The sequence below is a fragment of the Oryza glaberrima genome, chromosome 7 (genome assembly GCF_000147395.1).
Source record: "Oryza glaberrima chromosome 7, OglaRS2, whole genome shotgun sequence".
In the NCBI taxonomy this organism is placed as follows: domain Eukaryota; kingdom Viridiplantae; phylum Streptophyta; class Magnoliopsida; order Poales; family Poaceae; genus Oryza; species Oryza glaberrima.
Window position 1 is genome coordinate 15,855,220 of NC_068332.1, and position 14,055 is coordinate 15,869,274.

Genomic DNA, 14,055 nt, shown 5'->3' on the forward strand with positions numbered 1-14,055 from the left:
GGGTTAGTGCTTGGACGGAATCGACCACGACACCTTGGCACCCAGAGCACTTCGTATTCTATTATTTTTGATAATTAAGGAACTTTAATAGGAAATATGTATGTTTAGGGTATTTTAGGGGTTTAATGCAAATGTATGAAATTTGTGATGTGAGTTACTAATTTAATTAATTTTGTGATTTTGTAAGTTATTTAGACGATGCCTCAGCAAGGCGAACCAATATTGATGACAACTAGTGGGTCCACAAGGACACGGACCCCTAGGATAGGGAACAAATTAAATCCCTAAGGAACGGTACACCATAATAGAGGTGAACCACCTAGGAGTGTTGATAAGTCCCCCAAATGTTCTGAAGAGGTACAGGTTGATCTGCGGGGTCATAGCGAGGGAGACCTTCATCATTTTGGAGGATGACATCAACCTAGTACCCGAAGCCGAGAAGAACGCTGCTTAGCTAAAATTCAAGGAGAGCTTCGACTATCTTGCAGCCGACGAGGATAGGCTCAAGAGGGCGGCTTTCAAGAATATGGGAAATTCTTGGAAAAACTTTAATTCTAGGATGGTCAGCGAGTACGTCCTTAACCCGGCTACTTTGGAGCCATTTGGGACCTTCCCGTTCATCACACGAACTGTGTGAGAGTAGTTCTAAGACAAGAAGTCGACCCCCGAATCCTGGGCCATAAGCGAGGGTTATCGGGCACTCCAGGGTAGGAACTTGCACCCGCACCGGCTTGGCACCGGAGGATATGCTTGACAATACCCTCGGCATAACACAATTTACAGCAGCGCACCGTATCAGGGGTGGTCTCTCGAAACACCAGTAGGACATAGTTAGGGGGTATTGGCTACATGATTGTATACTAACAAGTGTAAACTAATGACAACTATATATTAGAAGTATAGGAACGATTCTTTTTTTATTCATCCTCCACTTAGCCTAGATTATATTTTGGCAGAGTAGTTCTTAGTTCTTTCTTCTGTATGTCACCCTTATCATACTCACGAATTAATTAACCCCAACATAGATTTTGATCTATACAAGTAATATATGAATTATTAGCATAGTACTCTCTTATCATATGTTCCCTTGGGATTAAATAAATATGATACCTTGGATTACTCATGGATGAAATGCTACAATGGTATATACGTGCGATTGCGGATTATATCTGTGACCATAAATATACCAAGAATATTTCGGTGTCATTGCTTTGAATTATATTTCTATTAATGTTGTTAAGAAATATCAACAGGGAGTTGGCCCGAGGAGGGAGGAAGAAAAATAGAGGGACGGGAAGGGGACTTTGGGCTGGGAAGGGAGAGGGGGAGGATTTTGGGCTTAAAAAGGCCCAAAGGAGAGACAGAATTATTTTATATTTTTCTTTTTATAAAACTCTAAAAATTGGTTATGTTGATTAGAATTATTTATAGTCCTATGAAAATTGAAGCAAAATTTTAGGGTTCATTTTAGGCTATGGAGAATTTAAGAAAAATACATTCGAACTTTTCTTGTTTTATTGTTTGTTATAATTTTTAGGATTTTAATAAATTCTATTATTCATTTTAGAGAATGATTTATAATTTGGGATGAATTTATCATGGCATGCCAAATCTCCACTGCCGCAGAGGCCTCCTAGCAAGTTCTTTGTATTTTCCCTTTGCCTTCTTCCTCTTTAGGTAACATTTTGATTGGTGTGGTATGTGCTCGATGGAATCTCCTTATGAGGACAGAGAAAAGGAGACGAGGGAATTTGTATGTGAAGGAAACAGTTCAAAGTCCCGTGTCTTTTATTACGATGTGATTTTCTCTTTTGTGATTGTATTTATGGACCTCCGAAAGGATTGCATCACTGGTATAAGCCTCTTTCGGCTTGACTATGTGGCATGTCCTTGGACTGAAACACAAGTGTGCAGTACTAGCCTAGAATTGTGCTCTTTCTTCTTGATGAAACATGTACATAGAGGAGAGAAGGTAGGGAAAACAAGAACAAGGATGCCTCACACGTCCTCGGACACAAGGGTTCCATTTCAATGTTGTTGGAAGAAGGTTATGGTATGTGTTGACCACGACGATAGCGATAGCCATGGCGACAATAGGATCTTAGTGGGAGACATTGAAGGTAGGGTAAAAATTTAAGGGTTAATTAGATCCATGCCACTCCAACTTTGCTAAATTAAAAAAATACCACTACTATTCGTCGTATCGGCTACATGCCACTGAAAAGTTCTAAAATTAGAACCATACCACTCCCGTCGGTTTTTCTGTCATTCTCTCTCACGTCTATCGTTGGTTTCTAGATTTTGGATGTAGTTTTTATTTATATTTTTATATCACGGCGTTCTACGACTACTCGTTGATGGCCGCGATCGACACGGTCGTGCTCCTCACCATGGTCGCTGCGCTAGGTTTCCTCATGGTGCCCTATGAGAAACTGTAGATCCGGGGGTTGGGGCTCGGTGGTAGTCTCGACATACTCAACTTCATGGCGCTCCTGGCGTGGACCGAGTTCGACCTTAACTGGAACAACTTCACCAGTGCAATCAGAGAGCAGCGGGGAGGCATTGTCAGCGCCGAGATTTGGGTCTGAGAGGAGCATAAGCAGAGAATGAGGGAAGACAGAGGTAGAAGATGGGGACATTTTTATCCAATACATACAAAATACTATCTTAGTGGCACATTATAGGTACGCAAATAGTAATAGCATATTTTGAAACCACCCAATTTCTAATGGCATATAGGAGTATCTAATTAACCAAAAAAGGAAAAGGAAAATCACCTCACTCCCCCATCCCCCTTCTGTTCCACGACACGGCCTGCCCACACGGCACGGTAAACCCAACCCAAGATGGAAGAACCCGCCGCCGCCGCCGCCTCTCCCGATCCGCCGGAGGACCCCTCCCCCTCCCCCTCCTCCGTGCCTTCTCCGGCCGCCGCGGCGCCTCCTCCGGGGCCGAGGGAGCTGGCGGCGGCGATGGAGGCGGTGGAGCGGGACGCCGCCGCCATCTCCGACAGCTACGCCTCCCTCTTCGCCTCCCTCCGCGTCGCCCTCGCCAACGTACGTACGCACTCACGCACGCGTAACTGGACTAAGCTCCCGCGGCTTCTTCCACCCTCCACCCTTCGCTCGCTTCTCCCATTTCTCCGCCTCGCTTCGTTTGCTGCTCGTTCGCTTCGCTCACTGATATATTGTAGCCTAACCCTCTTGCCGCAAAATTGAATTTTAAAAAAAAAGGTCACCTCGACGTCGGCGGAGAACATGGAGTGCCTGGGAGACGTCGTCGGCCGCCTCCAAGAATCCGGTGAGGATGTTTGCTTACGAATCTGCAAATTTCTCTCGATTTCATCATAAGGGTAAACGATTGGGGGGGGGGGGGGGGGGGGAAATTATGTTATAGGGGGGTAAGGCTGTAAGAGTGTGCGACATTTACCTCTGAATGCTAATTCTTGTATGGTAGTAGTTTGCATCCGGACATGGTGCCCTTATTTTGATATTGTAGTTGGCAATTCGATCATTTCGCCAGGTTTGCTTGCGCATTGGACTGCCATATTTTCTCTTTGTACAGTTGGGGTGTCTAATGTTGATTGTATCGTTGGTTGGTTGCTTTATTTTTCTGGATAAAAAAGAATGATTAGATTCGACCAGGTGGCGATTTTTACCTTTTTACTCTGTTCCTGCAGCACTCGAAGCTTCTTCGAAAGGAAATAAGTACATCAATTCGTGCTTGAGGTGATCACTTTCAGCTAATCTTCGTCATCTTTCCGTTTTCTGCTACATCTATTTTTTCTCTATGAATGTAGATGGGCTAATTGTAGTGATTTTATAGCTTATTGTATGGGTGTTCCCTTTCCTGTTTCAGCTGTAACTGTAAAAGCATTCATCCTTGAAACTGTGGACTGTTTATATATGAAATAGTAATTTTGCTTTCAGTTCCTTCACACATTATTTTAATGACCTATATTGCAGGTTGAATGAGGAAATGAGAGGTCTGGAAAGCCTAGCCATGCAACTGTATCCTTTGTTAGTTTTTATAAATTTGTTCTCCTGGATCTATGTCATATAATTAATCGAACACCATTTTGCTGTGCAGTTTTATTAGTTCTGAAGTATATTCTGTTATTCATTTTGTAAGCCTTAATATTTGTAAAAGAAAGATTTTACGGAAGAATGTTGATTCACTAGACTTGGCTGTCAATCAGTTGCTCCGCCTCCCCTAGTCAGTTGCTGTTATCCAGTAGGCAGTAGCTAATGCAAGGTAACTACCATTGCTATATGATTTTTGGGGTCATATGCTTTTAATTCTTTTTTAGTTTTTTATATGTGCAGTAAGTGTTTAATGCTTTCACAAAAAGTTAACAGCTAGAAATGGTTTTTAGATTTTCTGCAATTTGGTTTCAAAGCATGGACATGCTACTCCACATGTGGCCTATCTGATGATGGACCCCTTGTTACTACATCTCTTTTATAAATGCACCATTATCAGCTGTTGGGGAAACACGAGCTTTATTAAAAAGAGATAAATTAATTGTTAACAGAGAGTGTTCATTCATGGCCTGATGGCCTCATGAATTGACTACCCGAAATATATATTTATTATGTATATCTGCATACTGATAGTTTATATTCTGGTATGTTGTGTTATGTACTGATTCTTTTATAAATCATGTACTGCAGGAACATGTAATGACATTGTTTCAGCAATTATACATAATAACTCGCGCTCCAAGACAGCAAATGCTATAATCTGAAATGGCACACACCAGCAAAGGAGAAGATTTACCTTGTGTGGCAATATAAAATACTACATCCAGTGTTTCACTTCATTTCCTCTTCTATATGTGTGCTTATGAGCTCCGTATTTGTATAGTGGGTTATTCAATTCAACCCATGGTGACATAATATCATTATCTGTAAATTGGCTATAAAGACTATCTTCATCACTTTGTTCTAACTCCATTCAAAAGAAAGCAATAAAGGTCCTTTTTATTGTTTGTTTGTTTGTTTGTTCTACTATTACCCTGTCTCCGTTTAGCCATCATTTGATCTATCCTATGTGATCACTTGATTGTGTTAACACATATACAATTTCTTGACGTGTTGTTTGTTCGGTCAACTTATTTTAAAGTTTAAATATTCTCATATGAATAGGTCTGCACTCAATAGCTACGCTAGTTGCATTATGAAGGGAACTTAAAGAGTGTTATCTTATCATGGACACTTATTGGACGTGCACATAGTACCTTTTCATGCTACTTTTTGCTCTTCATGCTTATGTTTGTACTTAAGCAGATTCCGTGTGATTGCATGATGGAGCCAGAAAAGATGAAGGTCTGTGCTACTCTCAAATTTGTAAGGCTTGTATAGTGTTTTATCTGCTCCTAATTGCTATGGTTGATTTTTACATTTTTATTTTATTCTTTTACTTAACATGACTTGAGTATGTTAAAAAATGTGAATCATAGCTACCACTAGTTTGCAGGCAGCCTTGTAATTCCATCACTATTGTTGCTCTCCAATATGTTGGTTGATGCCATATATTTTTTTGGTTCTTCAGATCCTAGGAGGGTAAAGGTGCTGCTTCAAATGAAGAGCACAGAATGAATCTCCAGATTTTTCATAGGCAGTAGGTACTGATTCTCATGCTCGTAATACATTCAGATTTTTATGCTCAGATATGAAAAGACTTTATTTAAGCACGGCTATTTATTTGAAAGAGACTTTATTCAAGCATGAGTATTAATTTTTATTGAACATAGGATAGATTCCTCAGACGTATCAAATTCGGTACTCCTTGATTGTGCCAATGTTGATTCAATTGGACAAACTACTGTTGATAATGATTCTTGTAAGCTACTCATAGTATGCAATTTGAATTTCAATATCAAGTCAAGAAAATTATCCGTTGAACTGGACTTATTTTATCCTCTCAGATGAAGCAACAATTACAAATATTAATGTATTTCCCTTAATGCTATCATACAACAATATACTGAAAAACAAAAAATAAATACACAATTGGATATTGATCTCTGAAAATATTTATAGCAAAGAATCTGTCTTTGCAGGTAGCCTCCTGAAGAAGTTCACAGGTGCCGATGGAACCTTATGACGAAACCGTGGGTGCCTCATCCAGAAGAAACCAAGGCAGAGTGCAATCACTTGGAATGGTGTCACATACAAGATAACTGCAGTAAGCAGGCAAAACAATAGGAACATAGATGTTGCCCTTGGATCCCTCCAGCTGAGCAGCGACTGCAGCCTCTCTCCTTGAGTTGCAATGTCCCCAACAACTGTCTGTATCCTCCCAGCAACATGCCGTAGCCTGTCATACCTCATCCTAACCAGATCTGGACTCTTTGATGTTGGGAATGTATCAAATTCTTCATCAAGCTCATCTGGGTTTGTCATATCGGCATGAGATATCCTTGTGTTCATATGAGGTGGGAAACGCGGCCGGAACCGGTAATTCCACAATCCTATCAAGAACATGTAGAGGAAGATTGTTGGGAGGATAAGGTCTGGGTAGAAGACAAGCATGATAAATAGCACATGAACTAAAACTGTTGTGACTGGGTTTTTCCACTGACAAACGTCGCCAAACCACTTTCCTGCAGCAATGAATCCGGAGAAGACTTGCATAAGACGGAAGAAGTTAGCCTTGCTTCGCCGCATGCTCCACAGGTGTGAGCGGGCATCTGACATGAACTCAACAACTTCCCTGCGAACTGGTGGCTCCATGCGCCCTAGACGCTGTGCGACAAGTTGCACAGCTTGGTGGCGGAGCATTTCCTGCTGCACTATTGACAGTGGTTGCGCGTAATGCATCTTGGGCAAGAGGGGCCGAGAATATGTGAAGAGCACATTGAGAAGGGATGTGGCTGAGAACCTGATGGCCAGGTGGAGTTCTCCCATTTTCTTAACTCCTGATGGGTGGAGGACAAGTAATGGATACGTGTGTGTGTACACCCTCCCAGTCTCAAGAGTTGAAAGCCGAATTCGCACTTTCCCGATGGGCTTGTCCATATGGCCGGGGGAACTACTGTGGTTGCTGTCTGCAGATATGTGGCAGTTGTCAAATAAACCAATGGTGAGCACTGTTCCATGGTCGAAGACATCCCATGTGTACTGCTCATTGAATCTAGGGTTCAAGTTGTCAACAATAGTACGTGTCCGCACCCATTTCTGACCATACTTGGCAACACAATATGCATCGCATGACCCCCGCTCATGCTTGGTCTTTGTTGGATTGAGCCCATTTGCACTTAGAATGCCAACTTCAAGCAGACCGATTGGTGGTTTCCACAGCTGCTTCATTGTTGGCCGGAGATCGCTACAGTACTGTGTGGACTCATCGAGCACATGGTAACCACCTTCAAGGCAAATACGAAGTTGCACCTTTGCATAGAATTTATCTTCCTTTAGTTGGTTCAGATCAATCAGTCCTGGCCTTCTGAGATCAAACCATGCTGGCAGCACTGGCTTATGGTCAGCCCTCCTTGGAAGCCTTGCGAGAAGTATCATAGTTTCACCAATCACTTCATCCTTGTTCTGAGCAACTCGATCCTCTATTTGTATGATCAAGTCCTCCTCGAAAGGCTCTGCCGCGACAAACATCATCTCCTCATTCCACATGAAGTTTCTGGTTGGTGAGCGAGCTGGCCTTGTCTTCAGCATTTGGTGGCCCAGCCTCACCTTAACAAATACATCAGGTATGTGGTTCTCCATTGGAAATATATCCTGTGCCCCAATTACATTGACCCTCACATACCACATTCTGGGTACAGGGTAGACCTTCCCACGGATGTAGTTGTGAAGATGGGAATCAATTGGTTCTGATCCTGCGTGGATGGCACTTGGGAAGCACTCATCTGCTTGAGTTCCATACCAGACAGCGAGCATCAGCTCCCCTTTATCCCTGTGCCCTTCCTTCCCCACAAGTCGATACCACTCTGGTGCCAATGGGCTGTCAGGAGGGACCCTTAGTGGTACCTCATTTAGATCTATTGACACCCGGCCAACATAATCATCCCGAATGAAGTCCTTATCCTTCACAATAACTTCAAGTGACGTTGACTGCATTACTTCCCTAGGGAAAGCAAACACCTCATCCCACTCAGGCCTCTGGTTCTTCTCAAAGTGCCTTGTCTTCATTTTGTAGTTTCCGAGGTGCACCTCAACATAAGGATCAAGACTCCCAGTGATGTCCATGTGGGGCAGATCACGGGCCTTAACCACACGCACAAATAGGTACTGCATCTTCTCAACAAGGTCGTATGCCCCTGCCTTTTCACCGGGGATCACCCGGCCACCAATAACACGTCCGCCACCAAGTGTTGGGCTTGTTTCCTTCAGCTGGAATTCTACAGGCTGCTGCTGTGGACCTTGAGCATACATCCTCATGACTGGAGGTGGAGGACCTTCAGCTTTGTTCCCGACAGCAGAGTAGGTTTTCTGTTGCTGTTGTCCGTATGAACTTTCAGGGTAGTATGGCTGCGCAGTCATTGGCTGCGGACGGTGCTGGTGCTGTTCTTTTGGTAAGTGTTGGAATTGCCTCACTTGATCTGCTCTGGTCTCCTGGAAAGGATTTGGAATGGCATTGGCGGCTACCTGCTCTTGGGCAGTCGTAGGCGTGCTTATGAAGTCGAACTCCTGACCAGGAGCGGACACTCTGACTGATGGATCATCTGTAAGGAACACCCTGAGACCGAGCTCACCACGAGCACGGGATAAGATCGTGCGCTTCTCCAGGGGGTAGTGAAGAGGTGTGGCATCTGAGTGGCTGACAAAGGATGTACCGGAGATCCGAACCTTGCCAAGGCAAGTCTTGGAATTGCTGGCGCGGTTTGCGTGGTACACATACGCCTCGAGGTCTTTCTCAGTGAGGCGGGATGGATCAGATATGTTGAAGTAGAACTGCTCGTTCCAGACAGGGTTGATATCCCTCTCTTTGATGGCTGTGCGGAACTTCTGGTCATCGAATTCGATCTCGACATAGGGGTTGCATGTGCCCTGCTCTTTTGGTAGGAGGTCATGAGCACTGGTAACCTCCACCCCAAGCTTAAGATTGCTCATCATGTTCTGCCACTAGATCTTGTACCTCTGCAGCAGATTTTCTTTATCCTGAAATTAGAACAAGAACATGTATTTAGAAACCTGCCATTGCTGAAACCAGAGAGGTAGCTGGCAGCGTAACTACCACTTTGACAAATGTTCTCGGTTGCAACAAGAGATGAAAAAACAAAAGAAGGTTATTGCAGAAGAAAGTTGTGCCAGCTAAAGTTGGTTGGGAAAGTTTTGTTGGGATATCGAATGCCCTCAAGATTTACTTTTTCCCAAGGAATCATAAGATTGGTAGTAGGAATCATCAGGTTGTTTGAAGCATATCCCGCACAGAATGTTCAACAAGAAAAGTGTTGACAACAACATGAAAGGATAAAGAAGAAAAAGTATGTCTCCTTTCTGCAGATCTTTGTATTCACATCAGCTGGATATCAGTTTTTAACTCCCTGTCTGGAATTTACATCTTTACAGATGGAAGCTATCTATCATGATAGGAGTATTCTGCCTCAATTTCAAATCTTTGGAGGGTTGCTACATACGTGTACGCTTGAAATCTCTATTAATTACATCCTACAAGTATCTTTACTACAATAGAAGTATCTTTAAAAAATTCAATTATACCCAGATGATGACATGTTGATGCACACATAGTCATCAATCAACATTTAGACTCTAAACACATATTAAATTCAATCCAGATAGCTGCATGCATACGTATAAAATGTGCTGAAATAATAAGTTACAAGTAAACCCTCAGCAGCATTTGGTAGACCAGATGTGAGGGGTAGGGAAAGTGAGAGGCCACCGGCCACCCTCTTTTCTGATTGGGACATCCATTGTAACCACATAAACAATTGATCAAAAATATTATTATAACATAACAGAAACATCAATTTTTATTAAAACAAGAAAATAAGAAGCATAAGCCGGTATGAATACGATGCCTGTTTACTATTACTACAGCCTAATTAGCTTCCTGGAAAACGCTTTGATTAACAGTGATATGTGGTCAGATGACATAAATGAAGAAACAGGATTCTCAGGTCTGAAAGGTAGCATTTGAATTGTTCAATTGAAAGCACAAATGGGCATGAGCTCAGAATGGAGAAAAAAAAGTAAGAGAGAAACTTTGATGGATGGACACCATGGAGCATGGACCATTTCTTGCACCTTTATTGGAAAAGGTTGGCAGGTGATGGCTAAGAGATGGGGGAGGGTGTCACCATTGGAGTTAAGTGAAGTGCTCCATGATGTTGCATCCATCCATACATCAGATATCAAAATCATGTTTATTCATGTGATACTCTCTACTCTCTAGGAAGTTCAGGCACTTCATTAAATAGATGGAGCAAGGACCAAATGAAATTAAATTGGAGATCTCAACAGAGAAAATAGGATCTGTTTTCACATTTTTGTGCCTCCTTGGATGAACTTTGGACGGTTTTATAGGAATTGAAATTTCATCTCCCTACCTCATATACTATGATATTTCCCAAATCAGAGTAACATAAACAAATTTGCAGCCCTCATAGTAAACTATCAAAGAATTCTTCCTCCCTTACCTAGTTACCTAACTAATAACTTTCATCCGTTCAAAAAAAAAAAAGAAACTAATACAACTTACATGGTTCATACAAGTGAATACACGAGAAAAATGTTTTGGACCCACAAATTATCACCAGTTTCATCACCATACTCCTCTAGGCAACCAAACAAAAAGGGGGAAAAGATAAAAGGAAAGCCAAAACCACATACCAAAACTTCTCTCGAGTGCAAATACAGAACATGTTAAATTCCACCCAAAAAACAGACCAAATCAGCCACGCAGAAGCACAAGACGGACACTAGAAAAGAACTAAAGCAAATCCGGAATATTCAGAGGAAAGCAAAACATACAGAGGTGTCAGCAGGGAGGGTGGTAACCGTGAGAGCTACGATAGAAGCCGGCAGAGAAGCCTCTGCTCCGTGTGTTCTTGATGTCTTCTTCTTCTTCTCCGCTTTGATTGATTCAAAGTGGAGAGGAAAGAGAGAGAGAGAGAAAGAGAAGCGTACGGGACTATGGGTTATCTATCCTCTTCGCGGCAACAAGGAGAGAAGAGGAAGATGAGGACAACTGGCCACACGGAGGAGCAGCCGGAGAAAACCCCAACGCATGGTAGGGAAATGAAAACGGCAGGTAGCTAGCGAGAGGAGGAAGAAGAAGACGACGACGCCGAAGACGTAAGAGAGAGATGGACAGGGATAGATATAGAGAGGCAGATCATTACCCCAGCCTATAGAGCGAGAAACACATGCAAATAGTTGTTGCTTAATTGCGTGTTAAGGTTATTAAGATATTATTACACTGGTTGGGAGGAGCTGAGCCGAAACCAGCGTGTGAAAAGGGGTTAATTTAGAAACAGCAGTGCCTATTTAAACAAGGATTAAATGCTCTCTTAGGAGGAACCCAATCAGGATTGTGTTTTGTTGTCTGTACTTGCATTGCTAGTATAAGGGTGAAAACAGTCGAACATGGTCGGAAACAGTATATTATTTTTTATGGGAACGGTTTTTGGTTGGTCATGAATTTTTTCTATATACATCAACTTAACTATTTAGTGACGATTACAATATAGTTCTGATAGATATGTAAAAAAAAAAAATCAAATTTTATACTTTCTCCGTTTCATAATGTAAGACTTTCTAGCATTATCTATATTCATATAGATGTTAATGAATCTAAATATATATGTGTGTTTAGATTCATTAATATCTATATCAATGTGAGCTAATGTTTTACATCATGAAACAGATGAAGTATATTGGTTGAAAATGGTACCACTTTTACGAAAATGATATTTCGAACGCTCAGGAATTTCAGCCACCGTTTTTGTTATAAATGAACACTGAAAGAGATTTCGTTTTAGGTAAAATTAATCAAGGATTGTTCTGTTCAAAACTTACTGTTTTTTAATATGATTATTAGATGTGATTAACCAAGATTTTTTTATGTAAATAATCAAAAGGATTGGGTTAACAGCGACAGGTGGAATATACATACACGGATCAGAAGCGTGGCGACGGATCAACGAGAGGCTGTCATTTCCGTCGCATTCCGACGCTGACCCTTCACTACTGTGGCTGGCCACTACTGTTTTGTCTGTTTATTTCTTGGTGTTTGCTTGCTTGATTATTATTCCCCTTTTTTCCTGCTTGCTTTCTTGCACACTAATACCCCCATTACCTGTGGTCCTTTTGTGATAATTATCACGCTGAATCCCATCGTTTTTGTAACAGTCCTTACCTATCATTGCAGTGCTAGTCAACCGTCAATGCACTGTCGTTTTTTGGAGGCATTATACTGGCGCTGATTTTTTTTATTTGGTTTTGTTTTAACAATATAACTACCTACCCCACGATGTAATACTGCTAGTTTATAGTTTAGCAGATTTTATTAATTAGTCGTCGTATCATCACATGATAATTGCAGATCAGCTCTCGTTTTCTTTCTTGACTCGACACTAACCAAAAAACTAGTCGGGGACTGCACGCACGTGCCGGTGCAACCAGCCTCTCTTTTTTTTTTCCCATTTAGCACCAGTTAATTTGTAAGAAAAACATACTCTCTCCGTTTTCAAAATATTTGACACCTTTAACTTTATAGTACGTGTTTGACCATTCGTCTTATTCAAAAAATTTAAGTAATTATTTATTCTTTTCATATCACTTGATTCATTGTTAAATATACTTTCATGTACACATATAGTTTTACATATTTCGTAAATTTTTTTAATAAGACGAATGGTCAAACACATGCTAAAATGTTAACGGTGTCACACATTTTAAAACGGAGGGAGTAGAATTTAGAGGATTTTAATCTATATATGAAAATTTCCAAAGGAAAGGTCTTTGAAACAATTAATTAATCCTATCATTTTCTTGAAATCCTATAAAACGGATAATCCTATAAAATTTTAGAGAAAAGTTAACAATAGCTCCAACCTTAAAAGATATTTATGTGAGTCTATCTCTCTCCCTTGTCTCATGTCTTTCCTGTGGTAGAGTAAATTGCATGGTGGTACACAAACTTATTAGGATGGTGCAATTTAGTACATAAACTTGTAAAATGCCTATTTCAGTACATGAACTTGTCTAGTTCATGCGAACGAGGACCTAAATATCATCGTTCGGTTTTTTTCATCTTTTTCTACTATCACTATATCATATTCTATTTTTTATTGAGAAGGTGTATGTCTAATAGCAACCTTCCTAGATATATGTTTACATAGTATCTTAATCAGCCCCTGAATAATAAGATTAGCCATGTAGTTTCCTTTTCGCCTTCCTCCGCACGCACCAGACAATTTTATGCACCAAAACATGCATTTTACAAGTTCGTGCACTAGATTGCACCCACCTGGCAAGTTCGTGTACCGGTGATACAATTTACATCCCTGTGATATATTCAAAGGACACTTTTTTTATTTTTCTTGTATTTTATAATCCTTTATTTTGCACATGCATTCCTATCCAAATCATGCAATTTTTTTATATTTTCTTTTGTATAAGATACCACTTCTCTTTTCAAAATTTATGAGCAATTGCTTAGTTTTGATTGACTACGATTTTGTTGCTTAGTTTTCGTCAAGTCAATGAGCACCAACAACATTTTGTCATTGACGCGTGTCATGTGGGTTTCCTAGTATAACAACCATCATTATTTTACAATCTCGGAAAAAAGGGCGTTTTCATGCTAATCTAGGATTGATGATTATGAGCTACTAGTATCTATCTATTGCATCGGATCCAATAGTTTTTGGCTCCATTATACTGCACCTATTAAAATGGGTTTATAATTTTACAGGGATAACTAAAATTAAAATTGGAAGGCATGACTGTAGAACAAATATACTCCCTCCGTATTGTAATGTATGATGTCGTTGATTTTTTATGCCATTTTTAAAGAACATTTGATGATAAATCAAGCCACAATGAAATAAATGATAATTACATAGTT

General features: G+C 40.8%; 2 protein-coding genes across 3 annotated transcripts; one reads left to right on the top strand and one right to left on the bottom strand.

Annotated features, from left to right (window-relative positions):
* Positions 1–2,779: 2,779 nt before the first annotated feature.
* LOC127778775 (uncharacterized) lies at positions 2,780–4,990 on the top strand. Its single transcript, XM_052305396.1, has 6 exons — positions 2,780–3,056; positions 3,234–3,300; positions 3,680–3,728; positions 3,966–4,010; positions 4,150–4,254; positions 4,674–4,990. The coding sequence occupies exons 1-5, from the start codon at positions 2,847–2,849 to the stop codon at positions 4,214–4,216; spliced, it is 438 nt and encodes a 145-aa protein (XP_052161356.1). The 5' UTR covers positions 2,780–2,846; the 3' UTR covers positions 4,217–4,254; positions 4,674–4,990.
* A 904-nt stretch (positions 4,991–5,894) lies between these two features.
* LOC127778774 (FT-interacting protein 3-like) lies at positions 5,895–11,285 on the bottom strand. 2 transcript variants are annotated; one of them, XM_052305394.1, is made up of 2 exons: positions 10,983–11,285; positions 5,895–9,119 (listed from the first exon to the last, which is right to left on the bottom strand). In XM_052305394.1, the coding sequence occupies exon 2, from the start codon at positions 9,072–9,074 to the stop codon at positions 6,039–6,041; it is 3,036 nt and encodes a 1,011-aa protein (XP_052161354.1). In that variant the 5' UTR covers positions 9,075–9,119; positions 10,983–11,285; the 3' UTR covers positions 5,895–6,038. The 2 variants fall into 2 exon arrangements, with proteins under 2 accessions (XP_052161354.1, XP_052161353.1); XM_052305393.1 differs by having other exon boundaries at positions 10,956–11,285.
* Positions 11,286–14,055: the final 2,770 nt, after the last annotated feature.

Coding starts and splice junctions, on each gene's coding strand:
- LOC127778775 (XM_052305396.1), top strand. CDS start 2,847: ATGGAAGAACCCGCCGCCGCCGCCGCCTCTCCCGATCCGCCGGAGGAC. Junction 3,301..3,679: donor CGGCCGCCTCCAAGAATCCG/GTGAGGATGTTT, acceptor CTGTTCCTGCAG/CACTCGAAGCTTCTTCGAAA. Junction 3,729..3,965: donor TACATCAATTCGTGCTTGAG/GTGATCACTTTC, acceptor CCTATATTGCAG/GTTGAATGAGGAAATGAGAG.
- LOC127778774 (XM_052305394.1), bottom strand. CDS start 9,074: ATGATGAGCAATCTTAAGCTTGGGGTGGAGGTTACCAGTGCTCATGAC.